This window comes from Penicillium brevicompactum (assembly GCF_028827555.1).
Source record: "Penicillium brevicompactum strain IBT 35665 chromosome Unknown utg000003l_segment0_segment0, whole genome shotgun sequence".
NCBI lineage: Eukaryota > Fungi > Ascomycota > Eurotiomycetes > Eurotiales > Aspergillaceae > Penicillium > Penicillium brevicompactum.
The window spans coordinates 14,803-35,829 of record NW_026623206.1 but is presented as its reverse complement, the minus strand read 5'-3'; the positions used below and the strand labels follow the sequence as shown (position 1 = coordinate 35,829).

The window sequence follows — 21,027 nt, the reverse complement described above, 5'->3', positions numbered from 1 at the left end:
TTCCCTAATGCAACATCTACCTTGCGAGCCATTCTCCCCATAACGCCTCGCTGCCGATCGATCGGGCCTATCGAGAGTGAGAGTCAAAATGAAAGCGATACAGACTCCGACGAGAGCGCAATCTTTACGGACAACAGATCTAAAAAAGATTCCAACAGTAAATCAGAACCCGACGGGGACGATACAAATAATAAGAGTGACTCCAACGATAAATCATTCAATGATAAGAGTCAGCTACCCCCTAAACACTATTTAGCTGAAGCAAAGAGCTTAGACGTCTCTCAACTTCGACAGAAGCGTTATAGTGATAGTACTCAGGAGAAACTCGATCAAACCACTATATACTAGAACAGGTTGGCTGCCTTTTCACCGGAATCTTTTACCGAAAACTAACCAGTGGTCTCCTAGCAGGTATTGTGAATATCTTAATCTCAATCCTCTGAAGCACTGGCAATGGATTTCAGACTCAGATGACACAGTCCATTTCTTGTATCAATTTTTCGCTTGGCGATGTGATATTCAGCAGGGTAAAAATAGTCGACACTGCCCAGATATCAAATACAAAAGCTCGCTTAAGTCATTCTAGAAGTAGTGGCACCTCATTCTTAAACAAGAGACAGCGTCCAGCCTGGCCAAGGAGACAATTATCAAAGTTCAAGATATAAGCAATCAACTAGAACCTTTCACACTGATTAGAAAGTAACGCTTGTTGATTGTCTATAGATCATTGCACTAGTAGCCCAATAGAAAGGTCTAGAGCTCATACGACGGCCAAAGAAAAATATGTATATTGAAGACGTCGCTGAGTTCACTTGTGTACTCTTGACCACCATAGAGACAACATTTGATTGTGGCTGGCAGCATATCCAGGTCCTTCTTTTCTGCCAACTCGCAGCCATTATTGCAAGCCATCTGGGCGCTCTTTTTGGCCTTCGCTATTGGGATATTGTGTTGATGTTGATTCGAGATCTAGAAGGAGGACGCCTGCAACTCTTCATCTATCTAACTCCTGAGTTTATGAAGAGGTTTTTTGGAAAGAAGGTCCTATGGGTTCCTTTATTTTTCTATCATGAGATTGGAGACAATTTGGCTAACTAATAAAGAAATGAGTTTAAAATCCTAGAAATAATTTTCGATCTCATTTTGGCCCTTAGTCCATATGTCTGCTTGTTGGGTATGCTCTTTTATATAAAAGGCTTTAAGACAAGATCTTCAACTGGATCAGTACTGGATTGCCTGGAGAATCTCTATCACCTTCGAGTCTTAGAAGGCTTGGGATAGCAACAGCTGATTTTGAAGGGCGAGATCTTAGACAAATTTGTTTTCTACCAGGTTACCCAGGATATCATCGGATATCAAATCAACTTAAAGAAACAAATGACATCATCAATAGTACGATCTCGCATACGCCGGGTGGGCGAAATTACAGGTATGGAACTCATTAAGCCATATAATCTCCGATATGCCAGGACCAAGACTTTTAACAAAAGTGATATATATCCCTCAGATCCAATAACTTCCAGATAGCTAACTATTCAAGCAGAGAAGGTAACAGATACCCTACAGAACGTCATATTACAGCACTCGGACATTCACACTTTCATCCAACATTATAAAGTAGATATCAATATCGACGTTCAAAGCATTATGCGAAAGACCAGGTCTCAAACTCCGCTGATACGATTTACTTGTTCGTTGAGTGTGTTGATTGATCTAGATAGGCCCTTTAAGCTCTTAATTGAGGAATCTAGGTCCCTTAACGACCTTCTAGTTGTTCACAAAGAGTAGGGCAAGGTTGACAAACGGAAGTGTAAGTGGGAAGATCGCCAAGCTAAAAGCGAATGTACTGAATAGGTATATCAAACCATCTTTGGCTATCTTGAAGAAGGTATAATTTCCAAGTACTAGTAAAAGTCTTAGAAGAAGCTGAGAGCTGTCTAAGATTGGGTAGCGGAAGCTAAGTGGAAGTTTAATAGGGCTGTTTGTGAACTATGTAACTAGAAGTAGTGACAACAGAATAAATGAATTTGTGTGAATTTGGAGCGATATAAGAACAAATAACCTGTTATTGACCTGGAGTGATAGCTGGTAGGAAAGTTGGTGGATAGAAAGGTAATGGGGGTATTGGAATACACCAGTTTAATACCCTCGGAGTTTGTGATGGTGATTGACACCATGCTTATTGTGCCAGGTGCAATTGTGGAGGCGGAGTATCAACATCAGATCAATGCAATAAAAGTAGTGACCGCTTTCTGTGGCGTTGAAGAAGGACGTTCTACATCTCAGCTAACCTAATTTTGTCACCAGCTTGTCTCCGACGACATTTCTTTTCCCTCTACAAAACGGTAACATTGCTTAGAAGAAGAAAAGACTGACACTATTCTTCACTAAGCAATCCAGTCTGTACAGATTAATTCTCACGAAGACTGACCTACTATCTGCTTTCTCTGTGTCAGGAATCCTAGTCTTTCAATCAAGGACCAAGTTAAAAAATATGCAATATTAGGCTCACTAATAAGGTATTTTCTTCACAAGTATGTGAACTCTTTCTGGCCTTTTAAGGGCATTGTTTGTAATGTTTGTGACAATTTGTCTCTTGAATGGAAATTAATACTTTTGAATCACACAAAGGATGTTTATGGGATAGTTGTGGGAGGTCACATTTAGGGGAAGTTTGTGCTCTAGTTGAATACTATAACATTTGATAGTGTAGTATGCCAATATTGGTAATATCTTTAGGCCCTCCAAGATTAGGGAAATGTTTTACTTTCACTATTACTTATATTGGTACTTAATAATACTTCTTTTCCGCTTTATCCTCCTCCTTTCTTTTATCACTGGACTTCTGAATTGTATTGGTTGATATCTGATGGGCATCTTGGCTTGTAGGTTTATATCTAAAATGGGGTTTAGGAGGCCATATTTCTTTTTTTGGCTGTATCTGAGACTTTATAAATATTGACTCATAAATCCCTTGTAGACATAATATATGAAAAGCTCACCAATTTATTAAAAGTCTTTGCTAATTCTGATTAATTTTGGCTTAGATCTAGTAAGTATAGATTTATATAGGATCAGACCATGATTTTGTAGTAACACTTTGTTTATAGTGTTCAACAACATCACGTACAAGCAGATCAACCCCTTTAGTCCTGGATTCTGGAATATCTGTGTGATATTGTTGGTTGTATTTAGTGTGATTCTGCATAGTGTATTGTAGTAGGTGTGGTATGTGCGACTACAGTTGTCTCCATTTTAATAAGGGCGCTATATAGTTGATTTCCTTTGCTACTTTTTGGTTTTCCTTTTCTATTTTAGTGCTTAGTGTTTGTCGCTTTTTGCTCATTGAGCACAACTGAGTACGCCCTTGCATATTATATAATCATTAAGCTCGCTCACTGAGTATTACCTGATCGTTATTTAAGCTGGATGATTCGCTTATTGAGCAAATCTTGAGCGCTCTGATTTGCTTATTGAGTAGCTTGATCTTACTCACTGATCATGATCTGAGCACTCTGACTAGCTTATTGAGTATAACTTTGAGTAGCTTGATCCACTTATTGCGCACAATCTGAGCAAAGTATGGGAGCAGCTAAGTTAGTAGCTTATCTCAATAAAATGTATCATTTTAGCCTATCTAAATGTAGTTGTTCACTAGAACTCTTGACTGTTGTCCTTTTAACAAAAGGCTGGCATTATTAATTTTTTGGTCAATCCTGGTCATTTCGCCTTCAGCTGGGAGGCAAATTGATAGTGGGGCTATATTTACTGGGCTTATTATTTTGCAGCTATGTCACTATTTAACTCGCTGAGCTTTGTATCCACGACACCATCTCTATATAGTTGCGGAAAATATGCTACCCTTAATTTTTGGTTCTACTATATCTAGGAATATCTCTGAAATCCCCAATTGGATAGTTTGTAAGTTTGGGGTTTTGTTTTGTTCGGATTTTGTGTCGCTTGAATAACAACATATTATCGCTCTTGCTGCTTGCCGCTTGCTCCTAGGAATACGATTTCAGCTCTAGCGATGGACTTCCGCAAAAGTGTTCTAGACCCATCGATCATGCCTGCTATATGATGTAGCCGCCATGACGATATGTGCGGCCTCTCATTTGCCTAACATATTCTAACTAGCAATCAGAAATACCTTATTCTAGCTAAAGTCTGATATGACTTCCTAGGAGCTCTTAGATCTTATATGCCACTGCAATGTGATTGATGAGATGATATAGATCTTAGGAGCTTTAGTGTTAGTATCTATTTGTGAGAGCTGTGACTGATAACGCTTAGAGTCAAAGTATATAAAAGAAATATTGATCCCTTCTAGAGTGAATATATCCAAGTTTCAAATATTTCTCTTTAATGTCTTATCAAGACTGCTCGTAAATATAAGCAACTGTTGGCATTCTGGGTCTGTCTTTTTCTAGCCCCTCAGCCAGAGTAAAAGCATGACTATTATGTAGATTTTCTGATGTTATAAAGCAAACTGACAACCTGGTTGATATCTAATTATTTCATCCAGTGAGAGTTGCAAGATCGTTTCCTGTATATTCCTGAGACCTGAGTTTGTTATATGTGGCCAAGATCTAATGGGGAGATGTAAGTGATTTACTAATGTACCAAGGGGAGTGTGAGAATTTGTAGGGTGCCTGTGGCTGACTGAATTTAATAATATAAGATCCACTGAGATTTGAGAAGGAATAAAACCTAGCTTGATTTCTCAGTCTGATTATACTTACTAAAACCTAATTTACTTGTAAATGGAGTGTTTTGCCTGGTTGAGCTGGACTAATAATAGCTCTTTCTATGTAAGTGAGCTTGATCCACAACGCCTGTTTTTCTCTATTAATTGCTAGATATCAATATAGATTATTGGTTGTGAGATATCTGAGGCTTTCACAAACTTGGTGTAAATGCTATTTGAGATGCTTAGAAATGAGCTCTCACTTCTTCTATCATTTATGAGCACATGTCTAATATGATTATATATAATCAGTTGTCATGATAATTGAGGGCCTCATTTGATAGTCTTTAGTCTTTATTATTCTACTCTGGCTTATAGGCCTTCTTATGTCCCCTGGCCCTAGCTTATCTGACCATGCTTCTTCATGTTGTAGGATTTGGAAGCCTTTAATTGAGTTATGATGTTCAAAATTGTGCTCAAATTCTATAGTAATAGGGGAAGTAAATGTGGAAGGGATAGATGTTTTGTCTATCTCTATGGAGTTTCCTATCAATTGTAATTTTTATTTCTTACTAGTTTCAAATCTTACTTGGTTGTGCTAGCTAATTTATTTTATAAGGACTGTGATTAATGTGAGAGATGAGCTAATATTGTCACTATGATGCATCTTATTTTACGGAGTATGAATAATGGGAACAAAAGGTGAATTTTAGAAAGATCAAACTTTGAATATATATTGTCTCTGGTGGTGGTTGCTAGCAAGATACACCATTTCTAGCTAGATATTCCTATGTAGTATACCCCGTGTTTGGGCTGTATTGTATGGCTGCCTTTTTCCCTTATGTCTGTCCATAGTGTCTACCTCTTATGTATTAAGTAGAAACCCCCTCTTTAATATTCTCTGGTCTTTTAATAATCAGCCCTGACATGATTTGACACTTTTGGATCTCTTTAGTTGACTAATAAGCTTCAACTCTGCAAGTTAACCATTCTTTTATTCCCTAAGCGTTGTACAAGTATACTATTATCGAAGATGAACGACTAAGTCTCGAACTTCGCTAATCCAGAATAGCCTTATATCGCAATTTAAAGATTACCTCGTTGCCTCTATTGTGGTGAAGGTATCATGATAGATTATGTACTTTTATGGAATGAGAATGGTAACAGTGATCGTCTTTACTACACTTGCTCTGACTGTGGAGAATTCTTTTGTTTTGGAGATATGCGAGGTGTATTGGCGGAAAATCTCATATGTTTTTGTAACGACGGGATGCAATTTAGTAGATGTGTTATATTAGGTCTAGATGGTGGAAGAGCGGGAATTCTGCAGTCGATCTTCTATCAATGCGTCATAGGGGGATGTTACTTTTGGAAGAATATGACGAACGACTGGGGCGGAATTTTGATTTATCCTGGTCTAGTTACTAGACGCGATTTGGTATCTGAGGGGTTCTGAGGGACTCATCTCTGTATGAGGTACACTTTGGTGCTTTTTTATCTTATATAAAATAGCATCAATAAATGGCTTTGTTAAAATGATATGTTGATTAATAAGATGCTGATTATTGATGCGTATTTGGGAAGTAGCTATTTTGTAGAAAGGTGCATTGATTCTTGATTGAAGGTTATGTATTTGTTCTCTGACTTTACTTTACATGATGAGAGTATTTATTCTATAAATATGTTGTGTCGTTTGTCTCTGGCTAATTTGAGTTTGTTGTGTATAGATAGTTTGAAATTGTGGTAAATTTTTGTGGAGATAAATGATTGTAACTTTGTTGTCTGTTACTTCAACAGCTATCTGAGATGTAGAAAAAGACTGGCTCTATCTTGTTGCGAATGAGATTAAACTTTGAAGTAGAAAGCCTTAGAGGTAAATCCTTAAATTGGGTTTGTGATTTTTGGTAAAGTATAGATGGTGTGATGTTGAAAGAATAGTGGTTTATGGATAAAGAAAGGGAGGAGCATTGGGTGATAGGGAAGGTAGTTTTGTGTAAATTATATTGTCAACGTTTGGAATTGTATTACAGATACTATTCCTATCTAAGTAAGCGGTTTGAGGGGCGAATTGGTACCCGAGTTCTCCATATTGGGACTAGCGCTTGTAGGATCCTTGCTTGGGAATTAAGAGGGAAGAGTGTATAGGTATTGCTGATTCGAAAAGTACTGTACGTATGGGACTTTACATTAGTATTCGAAATCAGTTATACTCCCGCGCTCTTAGGAATTGATTCCCGGAGAATGAATTCAGCCGCCGTGAGTCCTGATAGGATGAGCTAGAGAGGCTCCACCGTTCAGACCGCTTTCTGGTTTTGATGAAAATTTAACAATACCTTGTCACGACAACAAAAAATGTATTTTTCGTGAAAGTGCTATATGCATGTGTCTCTCAATCCATGGTAGGAGCTAGGTTCCCTCTCCCACCCATATCTGTCTGTCTTTGAGCTTTCATATTTAAAATCATACTAGTGATATGGCTCCTAGATCTCTTATTTGGAAGCTTTATCTGATTTGTGATATGATAGAGAATCACTTTCCTATTGTGTGATTTTACTGTATATCCATGTCGTACGGCCTCGTTTATTGGCAGTGAAAGTGTTTCTCTAACATAAGTGGCGGCGGTCTGAGCTACCTATGAGTGTTTAAGATGATGCTAACTCGGGTAATGATGATTGTATTAAGAGTGGACTAATTATATAGCTATACGTAGTTGGGTAGTAGCTATAGAGTTACGGTCTCTTAATAACTTTTGAACGCTGATAATTATAAAGATAGCTCACCATATCTGGAGTAATTTGTATAAACCTTTATAGGATTGTTATTTCTAAGAAGTCGATTTTGTATCCAAAATTTTGATTTGCTTTCTCCTGTATATAATTACCTAATAGTGAGCAATATGAGTGTTAATCAAGGTATATCAAAATCTCAAGGCTGGTTTAAGGTTACAAATATTGAATATTCTCTAGATGCGATCTATCTTGTTGAAGTAAGAGAATTAGGAAGTAAGGGATTGGGTGTGTTTGCGAGATCTAATATCCCTTAAGGCACTTGTGTTATCTTTGAACCAGCTTTGCTTGAAGTTAGTAGTGTGGATTTGAATGTGAAAGATATTGTGCTTGTCTTTGACTAGCTTTCTCTTTCATAGTAAGAATCGTTTCTCAAGCTTTATGGTTATGTGTGCGATTCGTTTAAATGTGTTGCGGAGCGTGAGATGCAATAGACTTGGCAGGAAATTCCAGAACTGTATTGTATGGTACTGGCCATTTATGTAGCGAACGCCTTTGGTAGCGTTTTCTTGTTTGGCTCTTGTATCAATTACTTATGTCTTCTAAATATCTATTTTGTATATAATTCAATGTTTAAAGAAGAGATATTTTATGCTATACGCGATATAATGGTGGGTGAGGAGCTTATAATCATGTATATCAATGGTACTAATTGCACTAGGGACTAATGTAAAGTAGAGCTGGACAAGTGGGGATTTATGTGTTTTTGTCTAGTATGTGAGGATACGTTACGAGGTAAGGAGAGAGAGAAAAAGCGGGCTTAGTTGTTTGCTTTTGATCAAGAGCTCGCTATGGACGCTCAACTTGGTATGGAAAAGTCTTGTGGAAAGGCGCTGTGCGTGGCGTAAAGAATGGCAGCGATATAAATATCTGAAGGTATATTGTATAGAGAGCTAGGAGTGTTGTAAGTAGCGTTTTGATTACTTCGTTGTAGGGTATGCTGATATATTTTTAGTTATCACGATGTTGCTAAGTATAGTCTGAAATTGGGAAATCTAAAAATGGCGCTTTTGTGGGTGCAGAAGGAGTTAGAAGTTGACTATTACTGTGTTGGGGAAGATCATTCTGACTATAAAAAGGAGCTTGAGATTGTGTACTGGTTGCAAGGGATTGTAGAACGTTCAGGGCCACTCGATGAGTGCGTAACCGAATGGTTCAATTTGCACGGCCGCCCTGCAGAATCATGTATCCTTATGTAAATACTAGTTACAGTGCCGACCGCTATCGCCTTCCATGACCAATAACACGTAAAAGCTCTTTTAAACCCTAGTCACATGGCACGCTAATCCATATATGGCTAGATTTTCTTTTCAAAATCTGTTCCAAGGTTGAAACGTATGACTCAGAACAAATAAAGTACCAAGTGTGGTATCTATACATGTACTCTTACAGATCTAAACATACAAGGCCTACCATCAAATAGGTCTGATCTACTGCACGGTACAGTGGCGACCACATTCGCCTTCCATGTCAGGAACAGAGAGATTCTCTTTCAAACCCTTATCACATGATACGCTAACACAGATATGAATAGCGCGTAAATAATTGGTTTTGTAGCGAACGCGATCATCAAAAACAGAAACTAAAAATACCAGTATAGAAGATATAAGGGTTCAGAACTAGACACACTTACTGGAAGATTCGAACCAAACCAAGCAAACATGGCGATCTTGGAGTAGGCAATCTATCAACCATTTCCTTCTCCACTACAAAAATTGATTGGCTATGAGCGCAGGGTACCTCGCCTCAGCGTCAGCCTCACCAATTAACCCCACCCCTCCTATCAAAACTAACATTCATTCCCAAAATTTAGGCCCCACAATATCTTTTTGCCTTATAACTCCCATAAAATCCTACAAAGCTATTCAAATTTAAAAGCCAACAGTCCTATATTACACCATAACAGCTAGTTTCTCTTTATATCATAACGACTACACAATCGGATAGATATACGCTTTACCCATAGAGATAACAGCCGCAAAGTTAATATTAGACGCAATATACCCAAGTTTACCCCGCCCGCTGACAAACCAAAACAACTATATCCTAGGAAATATTGGGGATTATAATATTGTTATTGCCAACTTACCAAGCGGTGTATATGGTATTGTATCAGCGGTCATAGTAATAATATAGTTACTCTTGAGCTTCTACTTCATTTGGTTTGATCTAATAGTTGGAATCAGTGAAGGTATACCAAGTAGCAAGGCGGATATTTGACTAGGCAATATTGTGGTGAGCTAGCTAGGAGATATGTCTGGAGGTATAATCTAATATGATATGGGGAAAGCGTTGAGCGGCAGATAATTCCAGTGAATAGGGATGCTTGATCAGCCATCTAAAATCCTGTTGACTACCCTCACTACACTCTAAGCCCACCACCTTATAGAAGATAGTCGAATTCTTGAATTTATCTTAAAGGTCTGAGCTAAAATAACACCATGAATAGCTGCAAACTTTGTCTAACCAACCAAAAAAAACGTCTTATACCAAACGGAATATAAACATGGAGTATCTAATATATATATCAATTATAATCGATCTAAACTAACTCTACGACCTTTATGTAAATATAGAGAACTAATAATACACTATAGACTAATTGTATCTATAAACTAGATTATAAAAGACGACAAGCGGCGAGACTAACTTAGCTGGAACCTAGGGGTTCTCTATGTAGAAATAGAAGCTACAAGGCTTATAAATAACTTTCTTTGTCTAGTTGTTCGAGGTATCTACAACTATATCGACTCATATAAAAACAAAGAATAGTAAAGATATATAGCGATAATAGTAGCAATCTATATCAAAGAACTTATCTTAGTAGCTCTAATCGATTAGATTTAAAACACTCTAATAATATAAGATACTTTTATAGATTCTAGTAAAAGAATCTAAATTTTAATTTATATCATTACTTACCTAGTTTAAAATCATAACTAAATAAGGTTTTTCATATATAGTTCACCACTTTAATATCCCTCTAGACCTCAATATAATTCCCTTAATTTTAAACTTTGTAGAACGATAAAATAAGCTAGATAATTTATAGCAGTGTTTATAACTAAAAGACTCACTATTATAAAAAATTGCAGTTTTTCACAGCCTTAGCGGAATAAGAAAGATGTAACTAGCAACTTGCTTTACACGAGATTATAAAAACGATTTCATAGCGATCTTCTAGCTGAGTAACAAGAACCATAAGTCGCTTATACAATCTTTGAGTATTGCCTTGAGCCGATTACCAGGACAGGCCTTAAGTAATAAAGCGAGTATTGATATAAATATAGAGTAATAAACCAGATATATGTTATAATAGCTAGCATTAAATAGCAATAGTCACTAGTTAATCATTTTTGATAATATTAATTGATATTCTTCCTTTAACAATGAAGACTCTAAAAGTTATAATATTGAAAAATTTTTCCCAAACGCAGACTAAAGATCTATCTTAATTATTTCTCAACTTCAAAGACTAAGTAATTTAGAGAAGCCTTTCCCAGTTCAAAGGCTTGACCCTGAAAGCTCGATTAAACTACTCCTACAAAGTAGTGGTTTATTAGCAAGGAACACTGCTAGCAACTTTGCCAGGAATCTAGATAGGATTATATCTGATGAAAAGATCTTATAGAACATACTAACATTTGTAGATACCCTTAATCTTACTAATCGTCTAGATAGTCTACCTTTAGCTATTATAATCGCCGAGGTATTTATACATGAAACTGGAACCAGCATCACTCAATACCTATAGTAATACCAAAAATCGTAGTCTAAACTACAGCTGCAATCAAACCCTAGACGTCAGTACCAACAAGGCAACATACTACAAACATAGATGATCTCATATCTTGAGATCCAAAAACGAGACCTAAGTACAACAAACCTTCTATTACTACTTACTCATTTTGATAATCGTGATATCTGATACAAGTTAGTGGAAAATATCCGTCATAGCTCAAACATCCCAGACTAGCTCGACAAGACGACATCAAGCAGACTCGCGTTCAAAGCCGACATAAAATCTCTCATCGGATTCTCACTTCTAAAAAGTAAACAACAAGAAGGAAGCTATACAATACACCCAATAATACAGAACTAGTACATTTATATTACCAACGAAAGCAAAGATGTAAATCGGATGCAGCTAAAGAAACTAAGATTGATATCTATTAGATACTCTATACCCAGTACGACGATCAGGGGTTATTCAAAACTTTAGTAATAGCTTCTTCCACACGCTAATCTAATACGTCATTTAAAATTTTTAGATAACAATATTGAGTTATAGAAAGCATTACAGAATTTAGAGAATCTTTACTCCGACTAAAGTAAGCTGAAAAAGGCAGAAGAGATGTACCAACAAGTACTAACAGGCTATAAAAAGGCTCTCGATCCAGATTATACATCGACACTAAATACAGTTAATAATCTTAGTCTTCTCTACTCTGGTCAAAAAAAACTTAAAGAAGCAAAAGAGATATACCAGCGAGTACTAATAGACTATGAGAAGGCCCTCGATCCTAATCATACGTCCACTCTGAATACAGTCAACAACCTTAGCATTCTCTACTCCAATTAAAAGAAGCTACAAAAGACAGAAGAGATATACCAACGAGCACTCGCAAACTATAAAAAGGCCCTCAATCCTAATCATACGTCCACTCTAAATACAGTCAATAATCTTAGTCTTCTCTACTCCGATCAAGAAAAGCTTAAAGAAGCAGAAGAGATATACCAACAAGTACTCACAAGCTATAAAAAAGCCCTTGGTCTTGATTATACGTCCACTCTAATAACAGTCAACAACCTTAGCAATCTCTACTCCAATCAAAAGAAACTCAAAAAGGCAGAAGAGATATACCAACGAGCACTGACAGACTATAAGAAAGCCCTCGATCCTAATCATACGTCTACTCTAAATATAGTCAATAATCTTAGTCTTCTCTACTATAATCAAGACAAACTCAAAAAGGCAAAAGAGATATACCAGCAAGCACTAACAAACTATAAGAAAGCCCTCAATCCAGATCATACGTCCACTCTAATAACAGCCAACAACCTTGACAATCTCTATAGAGACCAAAACAAGCTAAAAAAGGCAGAAAAGATATACCAGCGAGCACTAACAAACTATAAAAAGGCCCTCAATCCTAATCATACGTCCACTCTAAACACAGTCGACAACCTTAGTCTTCTCTACTATAATCAAGACAATCTAAAAAAGACAAAAAAGATATACCAACAAACACTAGCAGATTATCAGAAAACACTTAATCCTAATCATACATCCACTCTAAATACAATTGACAACCTTAGTCTTCTCTACTATAATCAAAATAATCTAAAAGAAACAGAAGAGATATACCAGCGAGTATTAACAAGCTATAAAAAGACCCTCAATCCTAATCATACATCCACTCTGGATATAATTAGCAACCTTGGGAGTCTCTACTTCGATCAAGAGAAGCTCAAAAAGACAAAAGAAATATACCAGCGAGCACTAACAGACTATCATAAAACCCTCAGTCCAGATCATACATCCACTCTAGATACAGTCAACAGCCTTAGTCTTCTCTACTCCGATCAAAAGAAGCTAAAAGAAACAAAAGAGATGTACCAGCGAGCACTAACAGACTATCATAAAACCCTCAGTCCAGATCATACATCCACTCTAGATACAGTCAACAGCCTTAGTCTTCTCTACTCCGATCAAAAGAAGCTAAAAGAAACAAAAGAGATGTACCAGCGAGCACTAACAAACTATGAGAAGGCCCTCGATCCTAATCATACGTCCACTCTAAATACAATCAATAATCTTAACAATCTCTACTATAATCAAGACAAGCTTAAAGAGACAAAAGAGATATACCAACAAGCACTCGCAGACTATAAGAAAGCCCTCGATCCTAATCATACGTCCACTCTAAACACAATCGACAACCTTAGTCTTCTCTACTATAATCAAGACAATCTAAAAGAGACAAAAGAGATATACCAACGAGCACTAGCAAGCTATAAGAAGACCCTCAATCCTAATCATACGTCTACTCTAAATACAATTAATAATCTTAGTCTTCTCTACTATAATCAAAACAAGCTTAAAGAGGCAGAAGAGATATATCAACAAACACTAGTAGGTTATTAGAAGACACTTAATCCTGATTATACGTCCACTCTAAATACAGTCGACAACCTTAGCAGCCTTTACTATAATCAAGACAAACTAAAAAAGGCAAAGAAAACGTACTAACAAGCACTAGCAGACTTCAAAAAGGCCCTCAGTCCTGATCATACGTCCACTCTAACAACAATCAATAATCTTAGTCTTCTCTACTCTGGTTAAGATAAGCTTAAAGAGGCAGAAGAGATGTACTAGCGAGTATTGGTAGGCTATGAGAAAGCTCTCGGTCTTGATTATACGTTTACTCTAAATACAGTTAATAATCTTGGTAATCTCTACTATGATTAAGGCAAGCTCAAAGAGGTAGAAGAGATGTACTAATGAGCACTCGTAGGTTATGAGAAGGCACTCGGTCTAGATTATACTTCTACTCTGATGATAGTCAACAATCTTGGTATTCTTTACAAGGATTAAGGTAAGTTGAAAAAGGCAGAAGGGATATATGCAGAAGAAATGCGAGACAGCTAGGAGGCCGCAATTTCCAATGCTAATAGGGGACGTTGGGTTATAGACAAAGTTAAAAGATAGCTTAAATAATAAAAAAAAGATAATATCATATCCATAATACATATAGAAAAAATAGCCATATCACTACAATATATCCACTATATCAAAAAGCTACCATAGTCATAATAGCACGACATTACCATAAACAAGCCGCAACAAATTACTTAATATACTCCAGCCTCAAATAAATATACAATATTTTTTAAAGAGAACGCACAACAAATACGAGGAAGGCACACAGAGTATTGCAAGTCAGCTATATTATCTTGAAACGTCTTTTCGATCACCTCACTTCTCCTAGATCCCAACCATAAAGTCATATAGCAAAATCAATAGAAACAACTAACACCAGGCCTATATAATAAGGATATCGTACGATAGATTAGACCTAATTAGTTATCGACCTAGTACATTTAGATCCATAAAAACACATATTGAAATACCATAGTTAATATATTTTACCTATTCGGGATCATACAATACACACTCAGAACAGATCCTAAAATTCAAGTCTAAACATATATAGATCAGAGTGCCATATGATTAGGATTTAAAAGAGCTTCCTTATGTTGTTCGACATAGAAGGCGATAGTGGTTGGCACTATATATATTCCCACCATACAGACCTAATGCTATGTACTTCTTTCGATATTGCTATATGAGTTGATGACAAAACCTCAGGGAAGTTTTGTGGTTGAGAAGGCGGTTAAGAGAATGGTTGAAGATAATATGGCCTATTTCAGAATTCCAGCACATTCCCCATATGTTTCGTAAGTTTGTTCTTTAAAAGATATTATACATAGATTGAGGATGCAGTTCTGTCAGTTATTTCATTGTAGCCTGCTCAACGGTGACGCCCTGCTGTTATGATTACTATAATAGTTAAAGTGAAATGGCCATTGTGTTCAGACGGATCGTGGATATGTAATTGTTTGCCTTTAATTATTGACGCCATCTTTTGATTTTCTCTATAGCCCGCCATGCTCTGGTAGGATTGGGATTTGCAACCTTCCAACCGTCTGGAAATTCTCCCTGGTACATATCTTCTACCTCTTTCAACTTCCCTTAGTCCTTATAGAGAGCACCAAGATTATTAACTGTATTTAAAGTCGACGTATAATCTGGACCGAGGGCCTTCTCCCTACCTACCAGTACTCGCTAGAACATCTCTTCTACCTCTTTTAGCTTCCCTTGATCTCTATAGAGCTTACCAAGATTGCTGAGTATATTTAGAGTCGATATATGATCTGGACCAAGAGCCTTCTCATCGCCTACCAGTACTCGCCGGAACATCTATTCTACATCTTTCAACTTTCCTTGATCTCTGTAGACCATGCCAAGATTGTTAACTGTATTTAGAGTTAACGTATAATCTGGACCAAGGGCTTTCTCATAGCCTACCAGTACTCGCTAGTACATCTCCTCAACCTCTTTCAGCTTCCCTTAACCAGAGTAGAGAATACCAAAATTACCGATAGTACTTAAAGTCGACGTATCATCTGGACAGAGGGCCTTCTCCCTACCTACCAATACTCACTAGAACATCTCTTCTGCCTCTTTCAGCTTCCCTTGATCTCTATAAAGCTTACCAAGATTACTAACTATATTTAGAGTCAATATATAGTCTAGACCAAGAACCTTCTCATAGCCTACCAGTACTCGCTAGTACATCTCCTCAGCCTTTTTCAGCTTCCCTTGATCTCTATAGAGCTTACCAAGATTACTAAGTATATTTAAAGTCAATATATAATCTAGACCAAGAGCCTTTTCATAGCCTACCAATACTCGCTAATACATCTCCTCAACCTCTTTCAACTTCCCTTAACCAGAGTAAAGAATACCAAAATTGCCAATAGTACTTAAAGTCGACGTATCATCTAGACCGAAAGCCTTCTCATAGCCTGCCAGTACTCGCTAATACATCTTCTTTGCCTTTTTCAGCTTCTCTTGATCTCTATAAAGAATACCAAGATTGCCAATAGTACTTAAAGTCGATGTATCATCTGGACCGAGGGCCTTCTCATAGCCTACCAGTACTCGCTGGTATATCTCCTTAGCCTTATTCAGCTTCTCTTGACTATGGTAGAGAAGGCTAAACCTGTAGACTATATCCAGAGTGGATATATAATCTGGATCAAGGACCTTCTCATAGCCTACCAGTACTCGCTAGAATATCTCTTCTATCTCCTTCAGCTTCTTTTAATCAGAGTAGAGAAAGCTAAGGTTTCTAACTGTATCTCAATTCGATGTATGGTCTGGACCGAGGGCCTTCTTATAGCCTGCCAGTGCTCGCCGGTACATCCGTTCTACCGCCTTCAGCTTGATCTGGTGCCGGTGAAGATCTCCCAAGTCATCAAATACCCCGCATGACTCAATATCACCATCTGACCAGTCTAAATGACAAGAGAAGTTTATTTAGTCAAGGTTTGTTACTAGGCAAGAAGCGACACATGAAATGAAAATCTTTTACCAGGATCTGAAAGACTGCTCCGTGCTGTTGGAGTAATTTTCATTTGGCCAATCGGAGCCACTGAGACAAGTTCTTTAGCGTAGGCTACAGCTGCCACTGCCGCATATCCTTGCCATTCTTTGTTTTTGTGTGAGTCGGCATAGTCGCAAATACCTCGAACAACCAGGCAAGGGAAGTCATCCATGAGCCCCGCAGCTTCCATTTCCACACAGAGAACCCCTAGGTCTCAGCCCAGCTGGTCTCGCCGTATGCTGTCTTTCACAACCTGATTTGCAGATGCGATCAGTCCATAGTGAATCACCGGTTCTTCATACATTCGCAAAGGCCGCGCAATCAGCTTGGACCGGTCACAATCGGCACAGGTATCAGATGCTCCATGTTCATATTCTGTTTGGTATAAATTGTCCTCTTTGGTTGGTCGTGCAAAGTTTGCAGCTATCCGCGGCGTCATTTTGGCGCGGACCTCTAAAATAATTCAAGAACTCGGCTATCTTCTGTAAAGTGGTGGGCTTGAAGCGTGGCGAGGATAGTCAAGAGGACCGTAGGTGGCCGGTTAAGCATACCCACCCGCTGGAATCGGCCTTCACTCAACGCTTTCCCCAGACCGTATTGGATCACGCCTCCAGATGTGTCTGTCGGCTGGCTCACCACAATATCGCCTAGTCGAATGTCTACCTTCTTGCTTGGCACACCTCCACCGATACCGACCATCAGACCGAACTGGATAGAGTAGAAGCTCGACCGCAACTGCATCGCCACTGTGGCAGCTGATACGTTTCCATATGCACCGCTTGGTAAACTGGCAATAACGATGTTGTGATCCCCAATATTTCCTAGAATATATGTATTTTGATCTGTCCGTAGGCGGGGTAGACCCGGATGTATTGCGTCCAACATTAACTTTGCGGCTGCCATCTCCAGGGGTAAAGCGCATATCCATCCGACCGTGTAGTCGTCATGACACAAAGAGGAGCTGGCTGCCATAGTTTAATACAGGATTGTTGGCTTTCGATGCTGGATAGCTTGTTATGAGTCCATGGAAAATCTGGGGTAACAAAAATGTTGCGGAGCTCAAATCTTGGAATGGAAGTCGGTCTGTGAGAGGGGTGGGGTTAGGTGGTGAGGCTGAGGCTGAGGCGAGGCACAGTGCGCTCACAACCAATCACTTTTTGTGGTGGAGAAGGAAATTGTTAACAGATGTCCTGTTTCAGGGATGCCATGTTTGCTCGGTTTGTATCGAAGCTTCTGGTCGCCTATGCCTTGTATCTTCCATACCAGTCATTCATCACTTAGCTATAAATAGACAGGCTATCCATACCTGGATTAATGTACCCCGTAAAAGGCGTTGTAGGGGCCCCTCCATGTTCAAATCATTCGTTGAATCATTTATCACATGATGCACTAATCCAGATGTGGTTACAGCTGTATCTGAGATCCTTGTTCCGAAGCTGGAAGGTATGTACCGTAAAAAGCGAAATGGGAAAGCACGAGGTGGAGGAACGCCCACCATGACATTCTTGCAACGCAAATATCCCAGCTTCGGTTCACCAACGTCCTGACCTACCGCACGATGGCACGAAACCTCCAGGCTTGGCAGCGGAAACTAATTGTTCATATGACACTCAGCAAAAAAAGACTAAGTATCTCAAAGATGGCGGGGGTGGCCAAGTGTAGTGAGCGTTTGGTCACTAACATCCGCAGAAACATACGGGTGTTTGGCTACTCCAGATCCCCCCCAGTCCCTGCCGGCCAGCCGCCAATCATAAGCCCTGTGATGCTAGACGCCCTTTGTGACCACCTCGCTGAAAAGCCTGGCCTATACATTGAAGAGATGGCCCTGTTTCTTTGGGATGAGTTTGAGGTGTTGCCTTCATCATCAAGCGTTAAACGTGCCCTTACGCGGGCTGGCTGGTCAAAAAAGAAAGCCCAACAGAGAGCAAAGGAACAGAATCCTCAACTACGGGATTTCTACCAGCATCAGTTATCGGAATTCAGTTCGTATCATCTGGTCTTTGTTGATGAATCGGGATGTGATAAACGGGTGGGATATCGGCGGACTGGCTGGTGACCACTGGGTGTGACACCAGTGCAATTATCTAAATTTCACCGGGGTCAACGCTACCAGATACTGCCAGCCTATACACAGGATGGCGTTATGTTGTCTCGTATCTTCAAAGGATCAACTGATGCTCGCTTCTTTGAATCGTTTATTGAGCAACTTCTCCAGCATTGGGGAAGATGGCCGGAACCCAAATCCGTGCTTGTTATGGATAATGCCTCATTCTACCATTCAGATCGGATCAAACAGTTATGCTCTGACGCGGGGGTCAAATTATTGTACCTGCTGCCTTATTCGCCGGATTTCGACCCCATCGAAGAATTCTTTGTCGAGCTAAAAGCGTACGTTAAGAAGACTTGGTCGACGTATGAAGAGAATCCTGACCAGAGCTTTCATGTTTTCCTCCGCCGGTGTGTGCATGACGTTGGTGCGAAGCAGCAGAGTGCTGAGGGACATTTTCGACATGCTGGTATAACCGTCGAAAAGGCATGAGCTTTTACAGTACTGTTTCGGATAAGGATGTTTGACGTCCGCGAGATTCGGGCGATCTGCCAATACCTTTAACTAAGTGATTGACTTACTTTTATGGGCCGAGTGTTCTCCATTGGAAGGGGAAGTTTTTGTTTATATGATGCGCCATAACTTGAGATCAGTATCCGTGTTGTGAACAATGCACTTAATCATTTAAAATTTTAAACAAAAACCAATACCAATATATATTCAACGGCTTCGACCCACAAAAACTCCATTTCGTTGAACCCTTACGGAGCCAGCCATAGTGGGGTAAGATAACGTTTCATTCGGCACAGCAGACAATTCCAACAGTAGTCTGATCAAGTCCGTTTGGTTTCATCACAGTAGCCCATTCGTTGATATCGCGCAGGAAACGACGAGCTGTTCCAATTTGAATCCCTCGCTCAACGAAAAAGCTAGAGTCTGGGTCCTCAAGAATCAGTTCAAGATCTAGCTGATTTTCCAAGGTCACTTGGCATATTTTGCGGAAACCAGCTTTGTACGCCTCATCGGTGGCGCGTGATTCTAACCATTGCCAATAATCTCTCACAGCCACTTCACGAGGCCCAGGGATAATCAAGTGTTCATCAGATGAAGGATTGTGTAGAGAGGAACTGACTATCGGGGTACTGCCTTTTTTGCCGGCAGAACATTAATGATGGTCGAGGGATATGATGGTCCGTTTGTCACGTCAGTCTTTCTCGATTTCCTTCCTTTCTGACTCTCCAGGATGAGGTCTCGACGGATATCGTTAGGGACATCATCATAGGTGTCTAGGCAGCCACCACCATCAACGAAGTCAATCAGTCGTTCCAGATGTGGGGCCCGTAGCTTATAGTGTTTCTTGTCCTGAGGGTCCTCCCAGCACCAATCGCACTTGTGTGGACATGACCGGACATCACATCTCATCAAGCCATAAACAAGATCCCAAGTTGCAGGTCGTTGAGTTATATCTTCTTCAATATCAATGCATCTCCGGCGCTCTGCCAACATTCTGCTTGTTGCTGACACACGGCCTCTCTTTTCGACTTTCTGCGGCACTTCATCGTCGCCTCTATAATGAAACACAAAGTCAATGGTGAGTGCTTTGCCCATGCGGACTAAATTGCTCCATTTACGTAACTGCTTCTCCACCGACTTCCAGTCAATGGTAGCAGCACAAAATAGTTCCAGATTTTGCTGAGACCGGTCGCCCGCTTTGACAGTGACAGCTGTGCCTTCAGATCGCACTCGCTGGCCATTTTTCTTTTTCATTTGCAGCATTTCTTCAACAGCTGGTTTCAAAGCCTTGGCCCAATAATCGCGAGGAGATATAACCAATCCCTTCTCGGTCACGCTGCCTACCTTCTTACGGTTGAGCATAAGCTTCCACGCAATCGCGTAGCGGATATATCCCGGAGATAGCTCGTCATAGTCGATGTCTTCATCCCATTCGGCAAGTGGGAGGAAACTAAGCTGGTCTGATTGGACCGGATCGGTGACACAAACCGGGGCAGGGCTAGTAGAAAATACGGATGGCGTTCGACTAAAGTGACCAGGCGTGGGGGCATATTGTGAATCTTCGTCCCATGTTCGGGGTTGATAAGCATCGCCGCTACAAATGCTAATGGCCATCGTCGAAGTGGGGGAGGGGAGCCTAAGCAGATTGAACCGGAAGCGATTAGCAAACATCTCTGGCGTCCAATAAGATCCGAAAGGATGGCATCATGAGGGACAGTGGCGGGGATTACAAATAGGCTTACCGTACGCCGAGTCAACACAGCAACCTGGTCCCGGACAAACAGGTAGAAAACCCCCAGGTGCTCTGCAGTAATGAGACTG

General features: G+C 39.5%; 10 protein-coding genes across 10 annotated transcripts; 6 read left to right on the top strand and 4 right to left on the bottom strand.

Moving 5' to 3' along the window:
- N7506_003902 (uncharacterized protein) lies at window positions 1–1,098 on the top strand (the record flags this gene model as incomplete). The annotated part of the gene is made up of 4 exons (XM_056953197.1): window positions 1–276; window positions 446–527; window positions 621–652; window positions 748–1,098. Coding segments are annotated over 4 exons (741 nt in total), but the record flags the coding sequence as incomplete, so codon positions are not given.
- Window positions 1,099–2,115: 1,017 nt separating this feature from the next.
- On the top strand, window positions 2,116–2,506 carry N7506_003901 (uncharacterized protein; the record flags this gene model as incomplete). Its single annotated transcript, XM_056953196.1, is given in 3 exon segments — window positions 2,116–2,272; window positions 2,308–2,345; window positions 2,360–2,506. 3 exon segments carry the CDS (start codon window positions 2,116–2,118, stop codon window positions 2,504–2,506), a joined length of 342 nt encoding a protein of 113 aa, XP_056812085.1.
- A 6,914-nt stretch (window positions 2,507–9,420) lies between these two features.
- N7506_003900 (uncharacterized protein) lies at window positions 9,421–9,693 on the top strand (the record flags this gene model as incomplete). The annotated part of the gene is given in 2 exon segments (XM_056953195.1): window positions 9,421–9,597; window positions 9,610–9,693. Coding segments are annotated over 2 exon segments (261 nt in total), but the record flags the coding sequence as incomplete, so codon positions are not given.
- Window positions 9,694–11,192: 1,499 nt separating this feature from the next.
- Window positions 11,193–11,649, top strand: N7506_003899 (uncharacterized protein; the record flags this gene model as incomplete). The annotated part of the gene is given in 4 exon segments (XM_056953194.1): window positions 11,193–11,276; window positions 11,312–11,390; window positions 11,450–11,525; window positions 11,538–11,649. 4 exon segments carry the CDS (start codon window positions 11,193–11,195, stop codon window positions 11,647–11,649), a joined length of 351 nt encoding a protein of 116 aa, XP_056812083.1.
- A 178-nt stretch (window positions 11,650–11,827) lies between these two features.
- N7506_003898 (tetratricopeptide repeat protein) lies at window positions 11,828–13,726 on the top strand (the record flags this gene model as incomplete). The annotated part of the gene is given in 3 exon segments (XM_056953193.1): window positions 11,828–12,022; window positions 12,059–13,609; window positions 13,622–13,726. 3 exon segments carry the CDS (start codon window positions 11,828–11,830, stop codon window positions 13,724–13,726), a joined length of 1,851 nt encoding a protein of 616 aa, XP_056812082.1.
- Window positions 13,727–16,078: 2,352 nt separating this feature from the next.
- On the bottom strand, window positions 16,079–16,314 carry N7506_003897 (tetratricopeptide repeat protein; the record flags this gene model as incomplete). Its single annotated transcript, XM_056953192.1, has 2 exons — window positions 16,079–16,262; window positions 16,307–16,314. 2 exons carry the CDS (start codon window positions 16,312–16,314, stop codon window positions 16,079–16,081), a joined length of 192 nt encoding a protein of 63 aa, XP_056812081.1.
- Window positions 16,315–16,402: 88 nt separating this feature from the next.
- Window positions 16,403–16,836, bottom strand: N7506_003896 (tetratricopeptide repeat protein; the record flags this gene model as incomplete). The annotated part of the gene is made up of 2 exons (XM_056953191.1): window positions 16,403–16,557; window positions 16,635–16,836. 2 exons carry the CDS (start codon window positions 16,834–16,836, stop codon window positions 16,403–16,405), a joined length of 357 nt encoding a protein of 118 aa, XP_056812080.1.
- A 24-nt stretch (window positions 16,837–16,860) lies between these two features.
- N7506_003895 (uncharacterized protein) lies at window positions 16,861–17,618 on the bottom strand (the record flags this gene model as incomplete). The annotated part of the gene is made up of 2 exons (XM_056953190.1): window positions 16,861–17,099; window positions 17,198–17,618. The coding sequence occupies 2 exons, from the start codon at window positions 17,616–17,618 to the stop codon at window positions 16,861–16,863; spliced, it is 660 nt and encodes a 219-aa protein (XP_056812079.1).
- A 1,171-nt stretch (window positions 17,619–18,789) lies between these two features.
- Window positions 18,790–19,185, top strand: N7506_003894 (uncharacterized protein; the record flags this gene model as incomplete). Its single annotated transcript, XM_056953189.1, has 1 exon — window positions 18,790–19,185. The coding sequence occupies one exon, from the start codon at window positions 18,790–18,792 to the stop codon at window positions 19,183–19,185; it is 396 nt and encodes a 131-aa protein (XP_056812078.1).
- A 639-nt stretch (window positions 19,186–19,824) lies between these two features.
- Window positions 19,825–20,820, bottom strand: N7506_003893 (uncharacterized protein; the record flags this gene model as incomplete). Its single annotated transcript, XM_056953188.1, has 1 exon — window positions 19,825–20,820. The coding sequence occupies one exon, from the start codon at window positions 20,818–20,820 to the stop codon at window positions 19,825–19,827; it is 996 nt and encodes a 331-aa protein (XP_056812077.1).
- Between the last annotated feature and the right edge of the window lie 207 nt (window positions 20,821–21,027).